The sequence below is a fragment of the Myotis yumanensis genome, unplaced genomic scaffold (assembly GCF_028538775.1).
Source record: "Myotis yumanensis isolate MYYU_CA2020_CCGP unplaced genomic scaffold, mMyoYum1.0.hap1 SCAF_9, whole genome shotgun sequence".
NCBI lineage: Eukaryota > Metazoa > Chordata > Mammalia > Chiroptera > Vespertilionidae > Myotis > Myotis yumanensis.
In genome coordinates this window covers 57,235,965-57,256,589 of record NW_027223760.1, presented here as the reverse complement: position 1 = coordinate 57,256,589, position 20,625 = coordinate 57,235,965, and the positions used below count along the sequence as shown (strand labels likewise).

The 20,625-nt window shown below is 35.3% G+C and overlaps 1 protein-coding gene across 2 annotated transcripts in view; it reads right to left on the bottom strand.

Moving 5' to 3' along the window:
• Window positions 1-1,147: 1,147 nt before the first annotated feature.
• AHR (aryl hydrocarbon receptor) overlaps window positions 1,148-20,625 on the bottom strand; it is a 44,262-nt gene continuing 24,784 nt past the window's right edge. Inside the window, exons 3-12 of one of the 2 annotated variants that reach the window (XR_011472664.1) lie at window positions 15,892-15,995; window positions 15,471-15,560; window positions 13,244-13,367; window positions 11,916-12,046; window positions 10,043-10,245; window positions 9,215-9,324; window positions 8,868-9,009; window positions 6,020-7,250; window positions 3,878-3,985; window positions 3,608-3,696 (exon numbers count right to left, since the gene is read on the bottom strand). Coding sequence is in view for 1 of the 2 variants with exons in the window: in XM_070424394.1 (XP_070280495.1) it covers window positions 3,553-3,696; window positions 6,020-7,250; window positions 8,868-9,009; window positions 9,215-9,324; window positions 10,043-10,245; window positions 11,916-12,046; window positions 13,244-13,367; window positions 15,471-15,560; window positions 15,892-15,995 (2,279 nt within the window). In the remaining variant the exon portion in view is untranslated. Of the gene's footprint in view, window positions 3,697-3,877; window positions 3,986-6,019; window positions 7,251-8,867; window positions 9,010-9,214; window positions 9,325-10,042; window positions 10,246-11,915; window positions 12,047-13,243; window positions 13,368-15,470; window positions 15,561-15,891; window positions 15,996-20,625 lie in introns of both variants that reach the window. The other variant, XM_070424394.1, reaches the window with a different exon arrangement.

Genomic DNA, 20,625 nt, shown 5'->3' with positions numbered 1-20,625 from the left:
CAATTTGGGTTTGTCTAACGTTTTCTCCCTAATATGCTATGACAAGCACACTTAAGCTCTCTGTGTATTCTCAAAAACACAAACTGGGAATACACAGAGAGCTTAAGTGTGCTTGTCATAGCATATTAGGGAGGCAAATTGTTCCAGTTTTGGTCATTGGGCAAAAAGTGGTTTTACATAAATTACTTATTGACGACTCCAACCATCCAATGAGGCAGGTATTACCATTATCTTCCTTCTGTATAAAGGAAACTCAAGCTCAGAAAGAGTAAGAAACCTTTCCAATCATTCATATCCTGTGTGTGAAGCCAACCGTCTGACTCCAGAGTCTTGTGTGCTTGGCTTTGCTATGCTCTCAAAGGAAAAGAATGCTCCATAAACATTGGAGATAAGGTTTCTTTTTATCTTGTGTTTTTAAAAAATATATATTTTATTGTTGAGGTGAAGGTACAGGCACACCTAGGATGTTATGGATTTTTATTTGCTGGTCTTCAGTAGTAAAACTGGAGGCAAGGTCACCTGCACACATTGGAGAAAACTTAGGTGTTACCTCGTCTTGGAGGTAGCTAACATCCCTGGCCAGTGCTGGGCAGGCTGGTGAAAACAGGGCAAGCTGACATCATGAAAAAGACTCAGTAATGGTTTTTCTAAAATGTTTGAAATTAAATGTGATGCTAACTTGCTATTACGTTGTTGAGAAAAATATCTAATTATTGTAAAGGATAAGCCTAAAACAACAAAATATAATTTCTGCTAGAATAAAATACTGTTTTTCTCAGGAACTTTTCTTAAGACAATTTTTAATTACAGAATTCTTGGTGAGTGTTTAGCAGTTATAAATTTAACACCAAAGGCTTAGTGTTCCATTTGTATGTGAGAGTGTGTAGGTTGTGGACAGTATATTCTGATCTAAGCACTAAATATAACACCGGTTAGGGTTAGAATCATTCATTCCAGAAGCATTTTTCATCTGTAATGTTCCTGAAAGTGTTTTTTATATATCCAGGGGCACAACTTTGTAAGAAATTTATTAATTACCAACAACATATCCTTCAACATTATAGACTGCCTTTAACATAGTTATAATACTATACAGTAAATACTAATATCCTTTATATGAACCAGAAAGAATTTACATTAAACAATATCAATATTTGGTGATTATTTATTACCATATATTATTACATACAATTTTATTTAATAGTAAGGATATTATAAATCATATTTTTTAAAAAAATGTATGCATGGCATATGTAAAGCAGTAACATTTAGAAGGAAAGACAAAAGCCCTGAAAGCATTTACCTACAAGTTAGTAATACTGAAAAACACCACGTTTGTGCATAGTAATGATTGAAAGCTTCATAATACAGCAGAACACTGGTACATGTTCAGGTACTGTGCGAACCACTTGTACAGGAAAAGTTCAAATCAGACGCATCCAGGTTCTTAGAAGTGAACAACCATCTAAAAAGAAACCCCTCAACATAGAGTTTTCTCTTCGCTTTGGCAACTCAGCAATGCAGACAAAGATGTATTTGGTTTAGTTTATTGTGATTTTATTCTTAGGTAAGCTTTAGTTATTTTTATGGAGATAAAAATATATAATATTACTTTAAAATTTTTAATTTTATAAGTGTATAATTGCTTGTCACCATATTCACAATTTTAAAAGCCTATCTTCCACTAAACAGTACATCCAGTGACATGAAGGAAGACTAACAAAAATGCTGTAAGACTTTCAATGAAAAGTTTAAATGTAAAAATGGATTATTAATCTAGACCCTTTGGTCTAATGACTAAATCTTTAATGACACCTCATGCTGGAAACAAAATATGAAATGTTTTAGGCAAATTTGTTGTTTTCAATACTTACATTGATTCTATAGATTCAAAATTTTGACTGAAAATGCATAGAACTAACATACATATTGTCTGAAGCAAGTTTTATGTACATTAACTTACAAAAAAAAGGAAGAAAAATGTATGTTAATCCTCCATCTCAGCTTAGGATTCCATCATGTTTTTATATAATAAATGCAAGATCTGTCTTACACCCTTGACATCACAGTTGAATAAAAGAATGTCAGATGGTGGCACTTCTTTTAAATCACCTGAGGACAGTAGTTCGTAGGGTGATTAATTTGCCTTACTGATAATAAAGGTCACTCTACCATAGAAATAACCTAATGTTTGAAATTAATAAAATTGCACGATTATTTTTTTAATACCAACTTAAATGGGTTGCATTCACTATTTGATAAAATATGTAAAACTCAACTTATTTATGTGCATATAAAATATTTTTACATGAAAAATTCAAAATATTTTACAAATAATTTTGTTCACTATAAAGCATACAATGCACCATTCATTTCATTCATAGCAATACATTGCACCAAACATTGCTATATTCAATCTTAACACTCCTCAAATATGAGAAAAACAAATAGTTTTCACTGTACTAAGAAGTGAAATTTATAAAGTCAACATACTATTATCTTAAAAGATTGCAGATGTAAAACAGTTTGTGAAAAATGTACACACATTGAAATGGGTGCTTTGCTGTAATTTACTCAATGGCCCAGAAACCACGCTCCTGCTCTTCATTGTAGGTTGAGAAACGTGGTCACTTTAGCAGATTTTCATGCTGCACCATTCAACTACCAGGGTAGAGACTTTAGCAGAGGTAAAGGGCGGTATATCTTTCTTCTGAAAACACTGTTGACATTTTAGTGCTGCTATTAATATTTACATAATAATTAAGAAATAACCTGAAAAGACATTTTACTTAAAATTTTTTTCAGTGTAAGGCACAGAGCAACATTTACAGTCTAGAAGCAACTAGATTATATAATAAATAATTATCTTTTTAATCATTATTTGTTCTTTACCTGAAGAAAACGGGTAAGTAGTGCAGTTAAAACATGCCTGGATTAATAAAAATGATTGAATTTAAGAAATGCAAATACTATTTGTGTAAAATGTTATTAATTTTAAAAAGAAAAAGCATTATTTTATATAAAATATACATCCTACAGTGTTATAGGTAGAAAAAGAACTTTGAGGCACTTACATTAACAATGAAGAAGCACCAAACCACTTATTTTATGTATTTTAACGTGAGATAAATGCAGAATCTAAAAATATGAGAAATAGTATACTTCTGGTTACTTTGGGTTTATAAGTTGAAAACTCAAAAGCATTTTCTTTTTATCCTGACAGAAATAATTCCAATAGAGAAAACTTTCTTATTTAAGAGTCTTAAAGTTCCTGTGAATAATTTTGCACAATTTGTGGTGCTCAGAATATGAAATGTAGATGGTATCTCACCAGCCTGTGGCATATACTTTCTATTTGAATGATTACAGTCTATGCAATTTTGATGTTTTTAATTCCTCTTTGAAAAACATTAAAATGTGGTTTGGTAATAACAGTGGGAACAACATACATCAATGCCTCCATGTGAACTTGCTGATGTCCAACATTGACAGTTTAGTAACTGTAATCTTCCACCTTTTAAACCAAAACCAAGGTAAAAATTGGGTTTGGAATTACAGGAATCTATTTGATGTCAAATCAGGGAAAGGTCCGTTTTCTGATGCATGGTGAAGGGACTGAAGATGTGTGGTAGTCTGAGAGTTATTTATAGTATTTAACTCAGCTGGATAGATTTCATTTAAAACTCCATTTGGAAACTGAAAACAGAAATAGCAATTTATTAGAATGGGTCTTTAGTATCTTTAATCATTAAATAAAATTAAAATGTATTTTTAAAATTTTCACCCAACATGTTAAACTTCAAATTACTGTATTGTTGCTAAATTTTAATTCATTCAATGAAAACATACTGAGCACATATATTAGCACATTTATAACCTTTCGGTTTCTCTAATAGATGAGTAGTGTAACTGTGTCACTTCAGATTTGGCATTCCATATATCAGGAGAGCATCTGATCAGGTGTTGCCTTCAGTTTGGATAGAAACTAATGAATCAAAGAGTAACAGTAATAAGTAATGTGGGGTGAGGTGAAAGTAGGTATACAATTTGTGAGTACATGAAACAGAGTTTATTCTTGTATTATTTTCCATCTGAACAACTATAAACCTACTTTTGCCCCACAATGTATAGTCTCTGTAATAAGTTTACTTTGACTAGATTTCATCTCAAATTCTGGGGACAGGGAATTTATTGAGATTACTACATTGGAACTGCAGATGACCTAAGTATTTCCTACTACTCATAAAATATTATACCATGGGTATGATATCCTAAACCAATTTCTTATTTGTACTGTACTTTTAATTAATAACCTGATTCTGTAATTAGGACCACTATGACTACTGTCCTAATTTCAGAATCAAGTTATTAAAATGCTTTCTTGCCTTCTTATAATGAAATTGGTCTGGTTTTTATAACTGCTACTGGGGAAGAGGGGGAGATGGACACAGAGATAGTTCTGTAGTGTTTTATAGATCACAGAGCCTTTAGACTACATAATTAGTGAGAGTTATAGAAACTTTCAGATTAAAACCAAACCCATAATTCCTTCAAATAAAATCTACCTTTAACACTAGGCTTCAGTAATCAAAATGTTGATTACTTCAAAGATCCTTCAAAACATGTATTAAATATATAGTAATAATCACATAGTCTAAATCTTCAATGATGGCAACTCTGTAAAGTCTTCAAATGGAAGGTATACTATTTGCCCAGAGAATGTTGGATCTTAAATAAATTACTCTCATCAGTCTAACATGTGCCAGCAATTCTCTTTAAATGTATTATCTTAAGCAGTGCTGTTCAATGGAAATGTGAGCCACATTAAAAAGTGAAATTTTAATATATTTTCCTTAACCTAATATAGCCAAAATTCATCATTTCAATATTCTTTTTTCAAATTAAATCTCCAAAATTGGAAGATATTTTTAGTACCTCTCATCTGGGACTAGCCACATACAGAGTGGCTACCCTGCAGAGAGGGGGAGAGATATAGGTCTACAGAATTCTTATTATTCATTAAGAAGTAGTGAAGGGATTACTGTAGAGAACTCATGAGCTGATGCAAGCCCTGTTCAAAATGTAATATTACACAAGTAAGTTCTCTATCACTTACTCAAGTGATAGAGAGTTAAGGTACCGACTCATGATTAACTTCACAGCAATGTTGTGAAATAGTCTCATTCCTAACATCCTTTAGTTATAGTCTAAGAAAAACCTTCACTGCCCTTTTCTATTACATAACAATGAACTTAATTTTAGTCAGGATTTTCTTCAAAACTAAACTTTTAAATAAATTTTTAAATGAACTATTTTATAATGGAAAAGCATAAATGCAAACATACTTTATTCCTGGGCGGCCAGAGAGAGCAAATATAATCAGGTTAACTTTTTTTTTTTGAAGTGATTGTTTTTTAGTGTGCTTGCTGCTAGAAGGGTTTTGATGATACATTTAAACAGTAAAAATACATCAACCTCAAGTCCCGTGGTAGAAAGCTAGCTATATTGCCCCTTTAAGAACATCAGAAAAAAACAATTCACCTGATGGGATAAAAGGAGGCTGTGGCAGATAAGACAGAGGGATTGCTATAGAATACCAAGGAGCCCAGGACTAAATTCCAGGGACCTTCGGAGGCAAAGGCATGCAAAGAAATATCTTTTAACTCAATTTCAACTATATATCCAAAATACCGAGAAAATTATTTTTAAAAATCAAGGAAGATAAACCAAAATCTCTATTCTAAACAATATACTTGTAACTAATTTTACTGGGTAACTTAAGGACATATTCAGCCCTTGATTTCTTTCTCCTTTACAATTCAGCTAAATAGGATATACTTGCATCCATAACATACTGGAAAAGCACTGGCTTATAAAAAAAAAGTAGTCACAGACATAATTAGAAATGTTCTGATATAAATGCTGTAGATAATAGATTAAATCAGTCCTGACATTAAATAAACCCTTTTAGTTTAGATTCTTCTTACATGATAAATACATCGTTTGAAAACATCCTTACCTTGGTTAAAAATGCCTGCGGGCCTGGCAAGGTTAGACTGTACTGTATCTGAGCCACGTTGCTCTGCTGAGGTTCCAGCTGATATGGGTACATGGACACAGCCCCGGAATAACATGTCTGTGGAGTTACTAGGGAGGACTGTAGATTTAGTTTGTGCTTTTGGTTTTCAGGAGCTTGTAAACATGTGACAAAATCTTCTAAGTTAGAAGTAGCAGTAGGGTATGGGGATGGTTCAAAATTCCCTAGGGGAAAGTCTAACTGTGTCCCCTGGGACTGTTGTGGTAACACAGACGAATCACATGGAATAAAGTTCTGTGTATAAGGCATAGTATCAATCTCAGATTTGTAGGGAAACTCTTGATTTGTCCCAGGTAAGTCTGAAAAGACATTATACGGTTGTAGGTCTTGCTGAGGACAATTAAAAGGCACAGAGTGGTTAGAGCTCCAATTTGCAAACATGCCATTGACTTGCATATTCTTCATTTTCTGGCACAGTTGCTGCTGCTGCTCCATGGCCACCTGCTTTTGATGCTGCTGCTCCAACTGCAGGTGCTCCTGGACCATACAGCTTGAGTTCAGTGCCCTGGATGGTTGCTGCTGGTAACCTGGACATGCCAAGGTAGACTTATTTAAAGAATCTTGGACGAACGTCAGGATTTCATCTGTTAAGTCAATGTCTCTGAAGTCATTCTCACCAGAAAAGTCAGTTCTGAAAAATTCCTCATTTTGCTGCATGTGTTTAACATCTTCAAAATCAACACCTAGGTGTTTCATAATGCTGTACAAGTCACTGTTGTTATTGTCCGGGAAGAGCCCTCCATGACCTTCAGGAAGTGTCGGGTTCATTTCCTGAGACTGACCGATTTGCTCATGTTCCAGGATATCACTTCCCACTGGTGCAATACTGTCCTGCCACTTACTACATTTGTCCATAGATTCGTTTAAATAAATTCTTTCGAAAGGATCACTACTTGAAGCAGGACAGAGATAAATAGACTCATCTTGTTGCATAATGGCACTAAAGAGAGAACTGGGATGGGGAGAATCCTTATTGAGAGTTGCCTGGGTAGCAGAATCTTTTCCACTAGCAACATTTTTAGTCTTTACTGGTAAGGGATCCATCATGGGAGGAAAGGGGTTGGTTGTCTCGTACAACACAGCTTCTCCAGTGGCAAACATAAAAGGCAACTTCGTATTTCGTTTTTTTAGATGCTCTGTTCCTTCTTCATCTCTAAAATGACAAAAACAGCAAGGAAAATACATTGTAATTGACAGCAGGGAAAAACACTTTTTATTTGACATACATTTTTCTGTGCCACAAAATTGTTTTTTGGAAAAATTTAAATGATTTAGAATTTGTCCCCCAAAACAGTATAGTCATTAGAACAAAGATCCCAATATAAACACAAACTGCAAGAATTTGGGAATGTGAGTGGGGGAGACATCTCTAAATAAAACACAAAAGTCAGAAGCTATAAAGGAAAAGATTAGCATAATTCACAATATGAAAATTATGTGTGTGTATACATCATTTAAAACATCAAGGAATAGTATTAATAAGATGTACAAGATCCAATGAGATAAAGACATAGGTAAATATTACATAACCATGTTCTCTTAAGTATATGTACAGTGGGACCTTGACTTACGAGTGTCCCAACTAACGAGTTTTTTGAGATACCAGCTACCTCTTGGCCGATTTTTTGCATTGAGTTGATAGAGTAATTTGGGTTAATGAGCTCCTTAACGAGCTCGGTCTTGGAACGAATTAAACTCGTAAGTCAAGGCCCCACTGTACATACATTCACTGTGTTCATGAGTTGGAATATTAAGTATTATAAAAATGTTAACTATCTCAAAATGAGCTATAGTTTCAGTGTAATCCCAAATACAGGTTTAGGATTACACTGTAATCCCTTTAGATTTTCTGGTGGGAACTGACAATTATTTCTAAAATGTATATGAAAATTTAAAGTGGTCAAGAAGAGCCAAGGCAATCCTGAAGGAGAACAAAAAATCCTAAACAAACAAAATGGAAGGTATACACTTAGATATCAAATGCGCTGTGATTGCAAAAGTAAACAACCACAAACACATCATCTGATCAAAATGCAGTGCAGTAGAGGAAAGATGGCATTTTCAATAAATGTTACTGATCAGCTGGACATATATATCCAGCTTTTAAATAGTAGGCAAGCTTTCATTTTAATCCAAAAATGCACCCTCATCCATTAATATAATCACTAGGGATGATTTGGGAGGTTTATGAGTCCCCCTGCAAAAATTACCTACTAAAAACTAAAATATAAACATAAAACTTTGTGGCACTGTAAATTATGGCTAGAGGCATTGCTTCATAAATATTGTGGGGCTTCAATAGATGTAAAAAGGAAAAAAATGACCTTGATTTCTTATCTCAAGCCACCTACCAAAATCACTTCTCTAGAGAAAATTTACAATGCACATACTTGACAAAATACTAATTTCCAGAATATGTAAGAAACCTCAAAATCAATGCTTGCTTAGAAAACCTATGTTAAGCAAAGCAATGATATATTTACTTTACAGACAGCACTAGATTTTCATCTTTCCTGCATATACCCAAGATAAAACCCTGAAGTTTTCTTTATTCTCCTCCATAGATCTACATATTTAGTTGTTCAGTAAAGTTTGTCAATTCTATCTTAATGTTCTTCACCTATGCCTTCTCCTTTCTAAACATATTATTCTAACTTTTTAATTTTTATTTGCAGTTTCTTTTATTTACGTTTAGAACTTAAGTTTTTAAGCAGGACTGTTTAAAGTGTTATTAACAATGGCAACAAGCATTCTAAGTCTTTGTGCTTACGTTAGAGGTCTCTGAGTTGCAATGATGTAATCTGGTCTTCCATTTTTATAAACCAAGCGGGCGTTAGACTGGATCCAGGTCCATCGATTGCCTTTGGTAAGAAGCCTGAACACTATCATGCCACTCTCTCCCGTCTTAATCACTAAAATAAAAATTAAAAAATTATCAAACCCAAATTTGACATATTTGTCACCAAAGATAAACTACTATATATTTCTGTGGCAGCTGTAGGACAGTTAATCATAAAAGTATGATATTGAGTAGACAACTATTCAAACAGTTTCCTGAAACATGCACTAGGGTATATGCCCTTTTTATGAACATGTTCACAAGGAACTGCAACTTACTCCGCATATGGTACTCAGCACAGTAGAGCATATCAGCAGCATGAAGAAACTGATACCCTGATCCTTTCATGCACAGCTCTGCTTCAGTATAGCCCAAAACAAGTTTTCCTCTGTTAAAAAGATAAAGGAATAAAGTTGAAATGATGTTGTTACTTCATTTATGTTAAATGGTATCAGCTATATGCTATTTGCTGCAATAGGTTTGACTTGACACTCAGAATTTTACATTAGCAGGTGGAAATCTATATAACTGCTCTCTTTTGCTTATGGCTGCAAATTTCAGTTTTAGACCATTTTCTTCTCCTGAATAAAGACCATAAAAAAGTTAAAGATAAATCTAACAGAGCAGATTATATAGGAAAACAAAACCTTTAATAAAAATCTAGAATGTTTGTACTCCATTTTCAAGGGGCAGGGTTTTTCAAACATCTCTGTATTTCCATATTTGAAAAGGGAAAGGCAATGACATGGAATATGATATTAGGCATTCATATATCAAAACATAATTCTCTAGAAGTTACTAAACTTCCAGGGCTAAAATTCAAATAAAGTTTGTACAATTTAAAAATGTAAAACAAACTAACAATCATCATCATTATGACATAGAAATTGGGGCAAGTGGTATTAAAAAAATTATAGAGTAAGATGATTTGATGAACCTGAAATTATTTTAAAAGGAAGATGATACTGAAAAAGTATGAAATAACAGCTACTATAATAATGTACAATATTATCATCTGCACTATATATTTTACATTCCATAAGAGACTTGCTGCATTGTACAATATATACATCTAATAAAAACAAAACTGGAAAAGTTTTACTTACTTGGCATCACAACCAGTAGGTGTAAAGTCTAGTTTGTGTTTTGTTCTGAAGATGAAGTTTTTGGTTCTGATTTCAAGTATGGAGGGCGGCTGAAGTGGAGTAGCTATGGCAAACAAGGCTAACTGAGGGGGAAGCACCGAACCATCTTTCCCTTTCTTGTTCTGGCCGTGCAGGTACTTCAACCTCCCTTGGAAATTCATTGCCTTAAAAACACAAAAGATAACTCATTAAAATTGACAGTTTAAAATCATTACTTTTGAAAAGCCTCAGTCCTGGCCACATCTAAGGCTCCTGAAGCTGACAACTGCTACATTCTTTCATTCCTTTCTCCACAGGAAAACAATCCCAAAGTAGTATGAGGACTGTTCTGAAGGGACAGAGAGGTGAAGCACTCCCGGCGTTTTAATGGTCACAACAAGAACACCTGTATCGTTTTCTAAGTGTGCAAGTGTCCCATCACTGACAGCTAGGACAGCTCCTTGTACACCGTGCACTCAATATATATTTCCTGACTGAATAAATGGTGATCAAGTACATGCTAATTTTCACACACACATGAACTATATTCCACAGCTCACAGTATATTTCATAGCACATGGGACTCTTTCATATAAAGATAAAATACAGTTTTATTAAAACGTTAAAATGACTCATGAAATCACAAAGAATGCAGAGTTCTATCAGAGTAAAGATACAGAATAATTGTGGAAGACAGAAGAAACAAAGGCAATTGAAGCAGGAGCATGATCAATTTAGTTGTTTAAAATAGTAATAACCAGGCCAAGGAATAATTCTAATATCAGTATGACAACAGCACAAGAAAGAAAAGACCCAATTACACTCATACTCCATCTCAGAAAATACATACTAATTGATGATCACTACTACAAAACTATCCAAAAGCAATTCTAACGCTGGGTCAGCAACATTATCACATAAACACAAAAATCACTGTTTGCTAATGTTTAAGGTTTGATTGTTTAAAATTCCTGATAATTCACAAAAGTAATATACACTATACCTTGTAGTCTCTTTCTCCTGTGCTGGTGGGGTGTACTATATGTTCTGGGGGGTACACTTTGGGATAGCTATGCTGCCCTTTATTTTCTAAATAAAATACAGGGCAAGTTTTAACACAGATTTGCATGCCCCTTTCATGTGTCATAGGCAGCCTAGGAAGCCAAATTATTGCAATTTGATGAAGAGCTCTAAGATGAATGGAACTAGATCTTTTAACAAAGGGTTCAATGATCCTCTCCACTGAGGCTACAGCATAATATGTACCTTTGGTAAAGGCTCTGAAAAGTCCTGCAGTAAGAAAACCCATTTAAAATTTAAGAACTGTCTCCCAAACTTATTTGGGCACTTTCTCTTCTGGAGTGTCTCAGTATCCTGCCTAAACTGCTCTGTAATTATCCTACCCAGGTATTCAGACCACGCAACAGCATCTCGTACCACACGATGATTCTGCAATCATGAATGTACAACCATTTTTCTACGTGGCAGTTATCTTAGGCATGTGGAAAAGGCCAGGATAATTTCTCTGTCTAGAAGGCATTATATCCAAAGAGAGTAAGCATTCTGCTATTAAAGAAGAGCTACATAGTTCTTCATCATATACCTAAAAAGTCCTAAAATTAGGCAAAAGACAAGCTTCTAGGTTATTTCCCTTAATCTGTGTGGTTTTGGAGTTATAGAAAAAGATTCAAAAATCACAAATAATGATATTTTAAAAGTGATTTTTCTTAATTATTTGATGAAATAGATTTTTAAAGCCAAACTTAAATATAATCAAAGAATATCTGTTTCATTTAAACCATTTTATTTATATAACTTAATAGCAAATGACAGGGTCGTAAGATTTGCACCTTACCAGAAAACCAGACGAATTATCCAGCAGACACCGCAGTCGGCATATGAAGCACCTCTCCATAAATGAAGAGTTTTCTGGAGGAAGCTGGTCTGGGTCATAGTAGACTGCTGGCTGGAGGAGGCCATTTGCTTCTGGAGAAATAACAGCAACACAAATTCATTTTCCACTCTGCTGTAAAATTAAGTGTTTAGATAGTTGAAATGTATGTTAATTTCTAAAGTGGAGTCTGTACAAGAAGATAATCATTTTCAGAAAAGGAGCTAATGAAAAGAAACAAATTTACTGAATATCACTTTTATCTCACAGAACTTTACTCAGTTTTTTAAAATTTCTACTGACCAATTACTGCTAACTGTTTCCCCACTTTCAATGCCATTTTATTTTCTTTTTTAACACTTCCACAAACTTCTGGAAACACTGCTTGCATTGAGAAAAGGTTTTTTTGTGTTTTTTTTTTAATACTTGGATATGCTAGTTTGCTTTTTTCTTAATTGTGTGCCTTTTAAAACACAGAACATTTTACACACACCCCAGAATTGAGCTTGTACATTCCTTCCCATCTTTCACAACAGTATGAGTAATTTTATAAAATGCATTACTGAGTATGGCAACACTTTCCCACTTGATAGTCATCAATGGCTGTCATAATATTCCTTAGATATATTCATCTTATATTAATAGCAAATAAAAATCATTACAAATAAACAAAATAATAAAATCATTTACGTTTTTGTAGAAAAAGAACATTCCTTAGCTCACCAGCCTCTTTGTGAACTACAGGTACAGACACACAGCTTTCCACTATTTTCCTACCCTCACCAAGGAGTTCTTTGCCCCTTAGGTTCTCTGCCTCTTTTCATAGCATTATATTAAAAACACCAAAGCTACCTTTTTAAAATTTTACTTATTTATTTTAGAGAGAGAGGGAGAGGGAGGGACACGGATTTGTTGTTCTACTTGTTTATGAATTCCTTGGTTTCTTGTATGTGTCCTGACTGGGAATCAAACCTGCAACTCTAGCGTATTGGGATGGCACTGTAATCATTGAGATACCCAGTCAGGGTCCAAAGCTATCTTTTTTTTTAAAAAATATATTTTATTGATTTTTTACAGAGAGGAAGGGAGAGAGATAGAGAGTTAGAAACATCGATGAGAGAGAAACATCGATCAGCTGCCTCCTGCACATCTCCCACTGGGGATGTGCCCGCAACCAAGATACATGCCCTTGACCGGAATCGAACCTGGGACCTCTCAGTCCGCAGGCCGACACTCTATCCACTGAGCCAAACTGGTTTCGGCCAAAGCTATCTTTTTATAAACATTCTTACCATCAATTCTTTGTCCAGAGTCTGTACATTGTGAGGGGTTTAATGCCCAGTGTAGCTGACGCTGAAATTCAGCTCGGTCTTCAGTATGGATAAGTTCATACACACTCTGATGTATGACATCAGACTAAGGAAAAAAATACAAAGAAATGAAATAATAGTACCAGTTTAAGAAATAAATATGACATACTAAAGTAATTTCAGAACATAGCCAGATTAGTGATGAATAAAGCAAATGGCTTGCAAAGCTCTCCAGTTACCCAAGACAGGAAAAGCTAGAAAGAGACTAGCTCTGCAATTGATAAGCCAGAAGTTATTTGCCACATAAATGTTTTTCAGTCAAGTAAGTCACTTCTTCACTCCTTAACTACAACATATTACATTCTGCTTATTTTTATCCCTTTGGATCTTCTAAGTCCTACATTTTTTACAAAACCTTATGGAAATATCCAGTTGTCTCTGACTTCTCTAAGCCAAATAGTACTCATTATGTATTTTCTTTGTTTTCTAACAGTTTTCTATAGATTGAATTACTCTCAGTAGACTCCATAAGAGTAAGGGATATGCCTTTACCAAGGTAGAATTCTTCTTCCACCATTTGCCTCTCAGCATGTATTCCAGTGATGAGCCCTTAATCCTTAAACCAATATTTTTCTTTTTTTTTTTAAACTGCAACTCATGGTACTGAATACATTTTCCATCCATCACATATGTACATATAGACACATGGAAGTTTCACAAAACACTTTGTGTGATAACATTGTGTATTCTATTTTATGCCATACTAAGCAACTAAAAAGAATGGTTGATAGTGAATCACTCTATCGATATCATTGCCCACTAAGGAGTGACAACATGCAGTTCAATGGTGCCTAAGCCACCACCCATGTCAGACATGAACATCTAGGCTAATGTATACATATAGGAAAAAAATAGATTGGGAAATAGCTAATCTCTTTAATTTCATGATGGATAGGAATTACATTATCAAATAATTAAGATAACTAGGTAATCAAGTTTCAAACAGGCCTTTCCACAGACATCAGTGTATTTTCTTCATAATTTAAAAAGTCTGAAAGAAATTCTAAGGCTGGGTCAGAGAAATTACCTTCAGGAATATCTTCAAAAATTGTGGTAACAGCTAGTTTTCATTATTTTAGCTCTCTAGAGAAATCTCCCTATGAACTTGAACTTGTAGCATTAAGCCATCTCTATGACAGCCATTACACAATTGCCAGAGTTATCTGAAACACAGATTGGAGTATACACATTCCCTTTAACACAAACCTTTAGTGGCTTCCATTGTGTATAGAGCACAGATTAATCTTCAGTTTATATACTAGTGTGAACAGTGCTTCTCAAACCAGCAGTCAACATCACCTGTGAGCTTGCTAGAAATACAAATGCATGGGTCTTTCCTTCATCTACTGAATCAGAATACTGGGGGGTTTGAGGCCTAAAGATTTTATAAAATTTTATCAAGTTCTTCAGGTGAGTCTTATGCAGGTTAGAATTTAGGAACTATTAATACATAAGTATACCTAGCATTCAACTGTGCTCAAATCACATCTTATATTCTTTTCCCTCAAATATATCAAACACCTTACTCACCAGTCCACTTATTCACTATTCATTCAATAACATAAAATAAACCAGACACATTCACCTCTTTGAAGGACTTCCAGTCGACGGCTATAGTACTTCTGTCTTTTCCTCCCTGTGTTCCCTCCACAACTGTCAACCCATCTGAATCCTACACTTTCTTTCAGTTAGCTTAAATACCATTACCTTCAGGAAAGCTTCCATAATCCCCATAAATCAGAATTAAAGGTATAAGCCATGATATTTTTCTTGTACCTTTACCTACCTCCTTTATTTCATAGTTGCCCTATGTCCTCCTGTGGATATCCATACTAATTAGATGGCAAATATCCTCTTGCCTGCCCCATTCAAACCCTATCTGCCCCTTACCTGAATGTTTCTTTTACATAAGAGTTCCTTCTTAAGTGAAAGGAAAAACATAATATCCATAAATTCCATAAACATTTAAGGAAAACATAATGTAGTAAATTATTAATAGTATCAAATATATTAGCTGAAAATATATAATTTTTATCCTATAGCACATTTTATTTGATATTTTATATATAGCAATTATCAATTGTGTCCGTAAGGTATAATATACATAAAAAGTACAAATTTTTTTTAATGACCTGAGATAAATATTTACCTGCTGAAATCCCAGATAATCTTGTATAGTAGAAGAAACATAAAAGACCAAGGCATCTGTAGTGACAACCAACACAAAGCCATTCAGAGCCTACCGAGAAAAAAGTTATAAAATCAGTAATGTGACTAATATTGTCACTCATAAATACTGACTTCAATTAAGGCTGTTACTTTTATTGCTAAAAACTCTTCTCTTTAAAATGGCTAAAATGATTACAAATCACACACACACACACTCACAGACATACCACATATCTGGGGAATGGAGCACTACATGCTACTGCAGTGCAAATGGAAGTGGAATGCGATGCTGGGTGACTTCTAACTCAAAATGAACTGGAAATAATTAAACAACCCATTAGTGGTTTCTCCATTTGCAATGGTCATCCTAATTATAAGGAACTATATTTATTAAAATTTACCTGTAATAAGAATTCTCCTTCATGAAAGTTCAGGCCTTCCCCAAATTTTGTTCTACAGTTATCCTGGATTCCACTTCTGTCAGTTGGGGAGGATTTTAATGCAACTATGGAAAAACAATGATACAGTAAGTAGTTTTACAAATAAGTGGTTTCCAAGGGCTCTGAGGGAAAACCTCTATACACTAAACCAAACCAAACAAAACACACAAAAAAGGAAATACTGGCGTGTCCTGTAGTGACAGTAAATAATCCTTTGCCAATGGTTGATTTCCAACTCAGATGAGAGATTCTTAAAAATAATTTTTGATGGATTCCCTATATAATTTTTGGAATATAACTTAGGAGTTTCAAATAATTGCATGGTGCAGCTATAAATACTCATCCCATTCCCATATACTTACTTATGAGAATAAGGCTCATCAGAACATAACCTATAAAAATGATTTTAATACCTACAAATAATATTCTAAACATCAACGAACTAGTGGTGTTAAAGACAAAGAATCAACCATACACCTTATCAAGAAATATATTTCCATTAAGTTTAGAATATCTTGACTGGTTTGGGGGTAAAAAACTGTCAGTATTATTACGGGGTGCATGTTAAATCTATAAATCAACTCATGAAGAATTATCATATTTATGATGTTGAATCATTCTATCCAAAAACATGTATGTTTTTCCATTGGCTCAAGTCTATATTCTTTATCCCACTAAAATGTATTAAAGTCATCCACAATAAAGATTCACATATTAATTTTTTGTGTTTAATCCTAAGTATCAGACATTTGTAAAGTGGCTTCTCCTTCATTACTATCTTCTAACTACTTGTGAATAATACAGGGTGTCCCCCAAAAATGTACACACACTTTTTTTCTGATATCTCAGTTGATGTTTATTTCTTTTTATATTTAACCCATGGAATCAATAATTACTCAAAGTGTATATACATTTTGGGGGATACCCTATATATATGAAAGGAAGGCTGATGGCATGGTGGGATGCTTACTACTAGCAGTTGCATACTATAATGTTTTTTCTCATTCCCCCCCCGTCCCATCTCTCTTTCTCATTGTGTGTGTGCACACACATGCATGTGTGTATTTGTAGTCTGGAAGGCAACAGCTGAACAGAAATAATAAATACTATTTATCTATTTAGAATTTTTCCAAGCACTCTCAAATATTATCTTATTCAGAAGCATGTGAATGTTGGTGTCTGACATAATTAAGTTCACATCTTAGCTCTGCCACTTAACATGTGAGCTCTTGCAGCCTGTCTCCTAATATGTGAAGTGATAACTGAAATAATCCAACCAAACATCCTGCAGGATTGTTGTGAAGAATAATGAGCATGTAAGTGAAGTTCCTGGCATATGTTCAATAAATGGAAGCTTTAATGATTAGTTCCATTTCCAGAGCTTACGGATTGACTAGTTACAAAGTATAACCATTTAGATACAGCCACAGTATCTTTCCATTTTTCTATTCTCTTTTAACCTGTGATATTTAAATAAGATAAACCATTAAACAAAACTGACTTCAACTTTACTTTTAAGACTTCTGATTTCAGTAGACTTATGTGAGAAAGATAATGAGGCTTGGTGAAAAACTAGAGACTTACTAATAACTGGCTTTTCTCTTGGTCTGAGCAAAGCATCCTATATAATAAAAGTGTAATATGCTAAGTGTCCGACTGAGTGTCGGACCACTCGACCCATAGCTATGACATGCAATGACCACTAGGGGGCAGACACTAGGACCTGCAGGTTAGCTTGCTGCTGGGGTCTGGCCAATCAGGACTGAGTGGCCAATCGGAACTGAGCAAAAGGGCCAAACACGCCCTGGAGCCCTCCCGCGGTCCCTCGGCCGGCCGGACCCCATCAGGACTGGGCAAGACCGCACCCGATCGCCGGCCAGGCCGAGGGACCCCACCCATGCACAAATTCGTGCACCGGGGCACCAGTCATATAAAACCGTTTCTTGTTTGAAGTATATGTTCTGGTAAATCATCAAGCGCATGTGTCACACTGGAATCTCATGCCAAGTTCTTGCCTTTGCAGAACCTGAAACATATCTCTTTGAAAGAAGAGGCCAAAAGTCTGGCCTCTGCATGTAACAACTGCAAAAGGCCAGAGAACAGATTTCCTTAGGCCAAAAAAATACTTTGAGGTAAATTAATTGATCTAACAGTTAATCAAGACCAAAGGAAATGCTTAATCTCTTCTCATTGAAAAGACTTTTTCTCTTTTTCTATTCTGTAAGTTTTGTTATTACTGTTTGCTTTCTAATGGCCAAATTTGCTTAAATACATTAAAAACCTCATGATGTCAGGGTTAACTCCACTTCTTTTCCAAAATTTCCAGTATGTGGCACAATTTAAGAGTTATACCAAATATTAGTAAGTTTTCTATTAAAATGATATAAAAATGTACACACAAAACTAAAACTCTTACATTAGGAAACAATCTTGAAAATTTGACACACTTAAACTCTCTAAATTATCTAGTAGGAATCTTTTAAAATTAATTTTTAATCAATAGAATTGATGTTAGTTCCAACTAGAGTTATTGGGCCACTGAGAAGATGAATAAGAAATGAAAGAAACTATTCATCTCAGAGTAATTTACAACTTGTTTTTGGCCTTGTATTGGGGATATTAGCCAATGCAATTAGACATTAGACAGACTGCCTTTAAGTAGGGAATCTAAGCTCTGGAAATAAAGAACTAGAAAAGAATGTCAAAAATATTAAGCACCAAATGAGATTTAATTAAAGTATTACAAGAACTTGAGACAGAAAAGAAAAGAAGAAACTTGTTCTAAACAGCAGCGCCTACCATTCTAAATGTTGGCAGGATATTTAATATGTATTACTACTGCGTAAGTAGGAAAAGTGACAAGTGCATTTTGGGGAAGGATCACTAGAGGGCACTTAGAAAAACAAACAAATGTTTCTGTTGCTCTCATATTCAAGGTTAATAATCAATAAAGGATTTAAGTAAATATTTTGCAAAGATGAGTCCAGGAAGGATGAACTCCCTTTCCATTGTCATTTACAATGTGATGTTTTAGAAAACTTATTTTATGTCCTGGCCTTTCAACTCCAGCTATGTAATTTATGCCTTCCATGAAGTTTGATCTCTCAGATATCGTACCTACTACCTCTCCCTTCTTAAAATTACTAGAAGCTATAGTAATACTACTCACTTTCACATCCATTTCATGCCTTGATTAGAAAGCAACAGAAGAGTCAGAAAGTGACCGAGGGCACTGTCATCAGTGCCTCTTCCAGCATCTGATTGGCCTTGAGTAATTTCCTCAGTAGTAATATACCTACTGAGCACACATTGTATGTCAAGCAGTTTCCATGTATATTATATCTTATTTAATGTTCATAATAGTCCTATGAGACTGGACGTTCTTGACCTTTCAATATATTCGGAAACTGAGATTTATGGAGGTTAAGAACCATTTCCAAGGTCATAGAGCTCTAAGTGGCAGAGCCTGGATTAGAGGTCTCCTGACCCTGAATGTGTGTGCTATTATTAACCACTTACCACATGTCTCCCTCTGCTAACTCCCTTCGACCTTTAGTTTCCTCATCTTTAAATGAGGACAGTGATAGATCTGGAGACAAATTCTTGTGAAGGCTAAAATAACATGTGGAGTATCTGGGTGATAAGACCTGGAATCTATAACTCACAGCTATATGCTGCGTTTACACACCCTCAAACCATTATGGAAAGCTAACACTAAGTGCACACCAAGATGAGGGGAGTATTTTCTCATCTCTAAGCAGAGAGTATTAACGAGTATCCAGTAGGACTTCTGTGATACCCACAATGTTATCTACAACGAAGATTTGAAAGTACTACAAAACAGTAAATTGTTATAAAAACTATATGCCTAGTCAGATGCATAAGGACAATTTAACATCATCCATGGGAATTAAATACACGACAGTTCATAGAAAGAAAATGTAATCTCTTACAAAAAGTCACCAGCTGATTCTGCTACTTGGGGAGCATTTGCGTACTAAGCAGACATCTGTTAAAATTCCATCTATGGGATTACCACACCTTCCAAAGTGTGCAGATGTGACATTGAACATTCAGTGGAATCTTATCCAATAAAAGAGAAACATGCAAATTGACTGTACCTCCGCTGCACTCACAAGTCATGCCCACAAGGCACGCCCACAAGCCAATCAGAGCGGCTATAGGCAAATTAACCCAACCAAGATGTCGACCAGCAGCCACGGAGCTTGGAGCAAGCAAGAGGCTTGGTTGCCCCGGTGATGGAGGAAGCCAAGCTTCCCGCCCGCCCTGACTGGATGTGGGCTCTGCTCATGGCAACAAAGTATCAATTATAGAATATAAATAAATCCCAGATACCCGCTTCCAGCCAGCCTCCACTGGGAGCTTGGGTGGCTGGGGACTGTGGCCAGCCTGCAAACAGCCATCAGCCCCTCATCCAGGATGGCCACACACTCATGGGGTGAGGGTCCCCGCTGGGGAGCTTGGCCAGCCTGCAAACAGCCATCAGCCAGTCACCCCAGGAGGACCCCACTCCTGAAGGGGGTGTGACCAGCCTGCAAACAGCCATCAGCCACTCACCCAAGCTGGCCAGGCACCCCAGCAAGAACCCCCTCCCTGAAGGGGGTGTGGCCAACCTGAAAACGGCCCTCACCCCCTCACCCAGGCTGGCCAGGCACTCCAGTGGGGACCCCCACC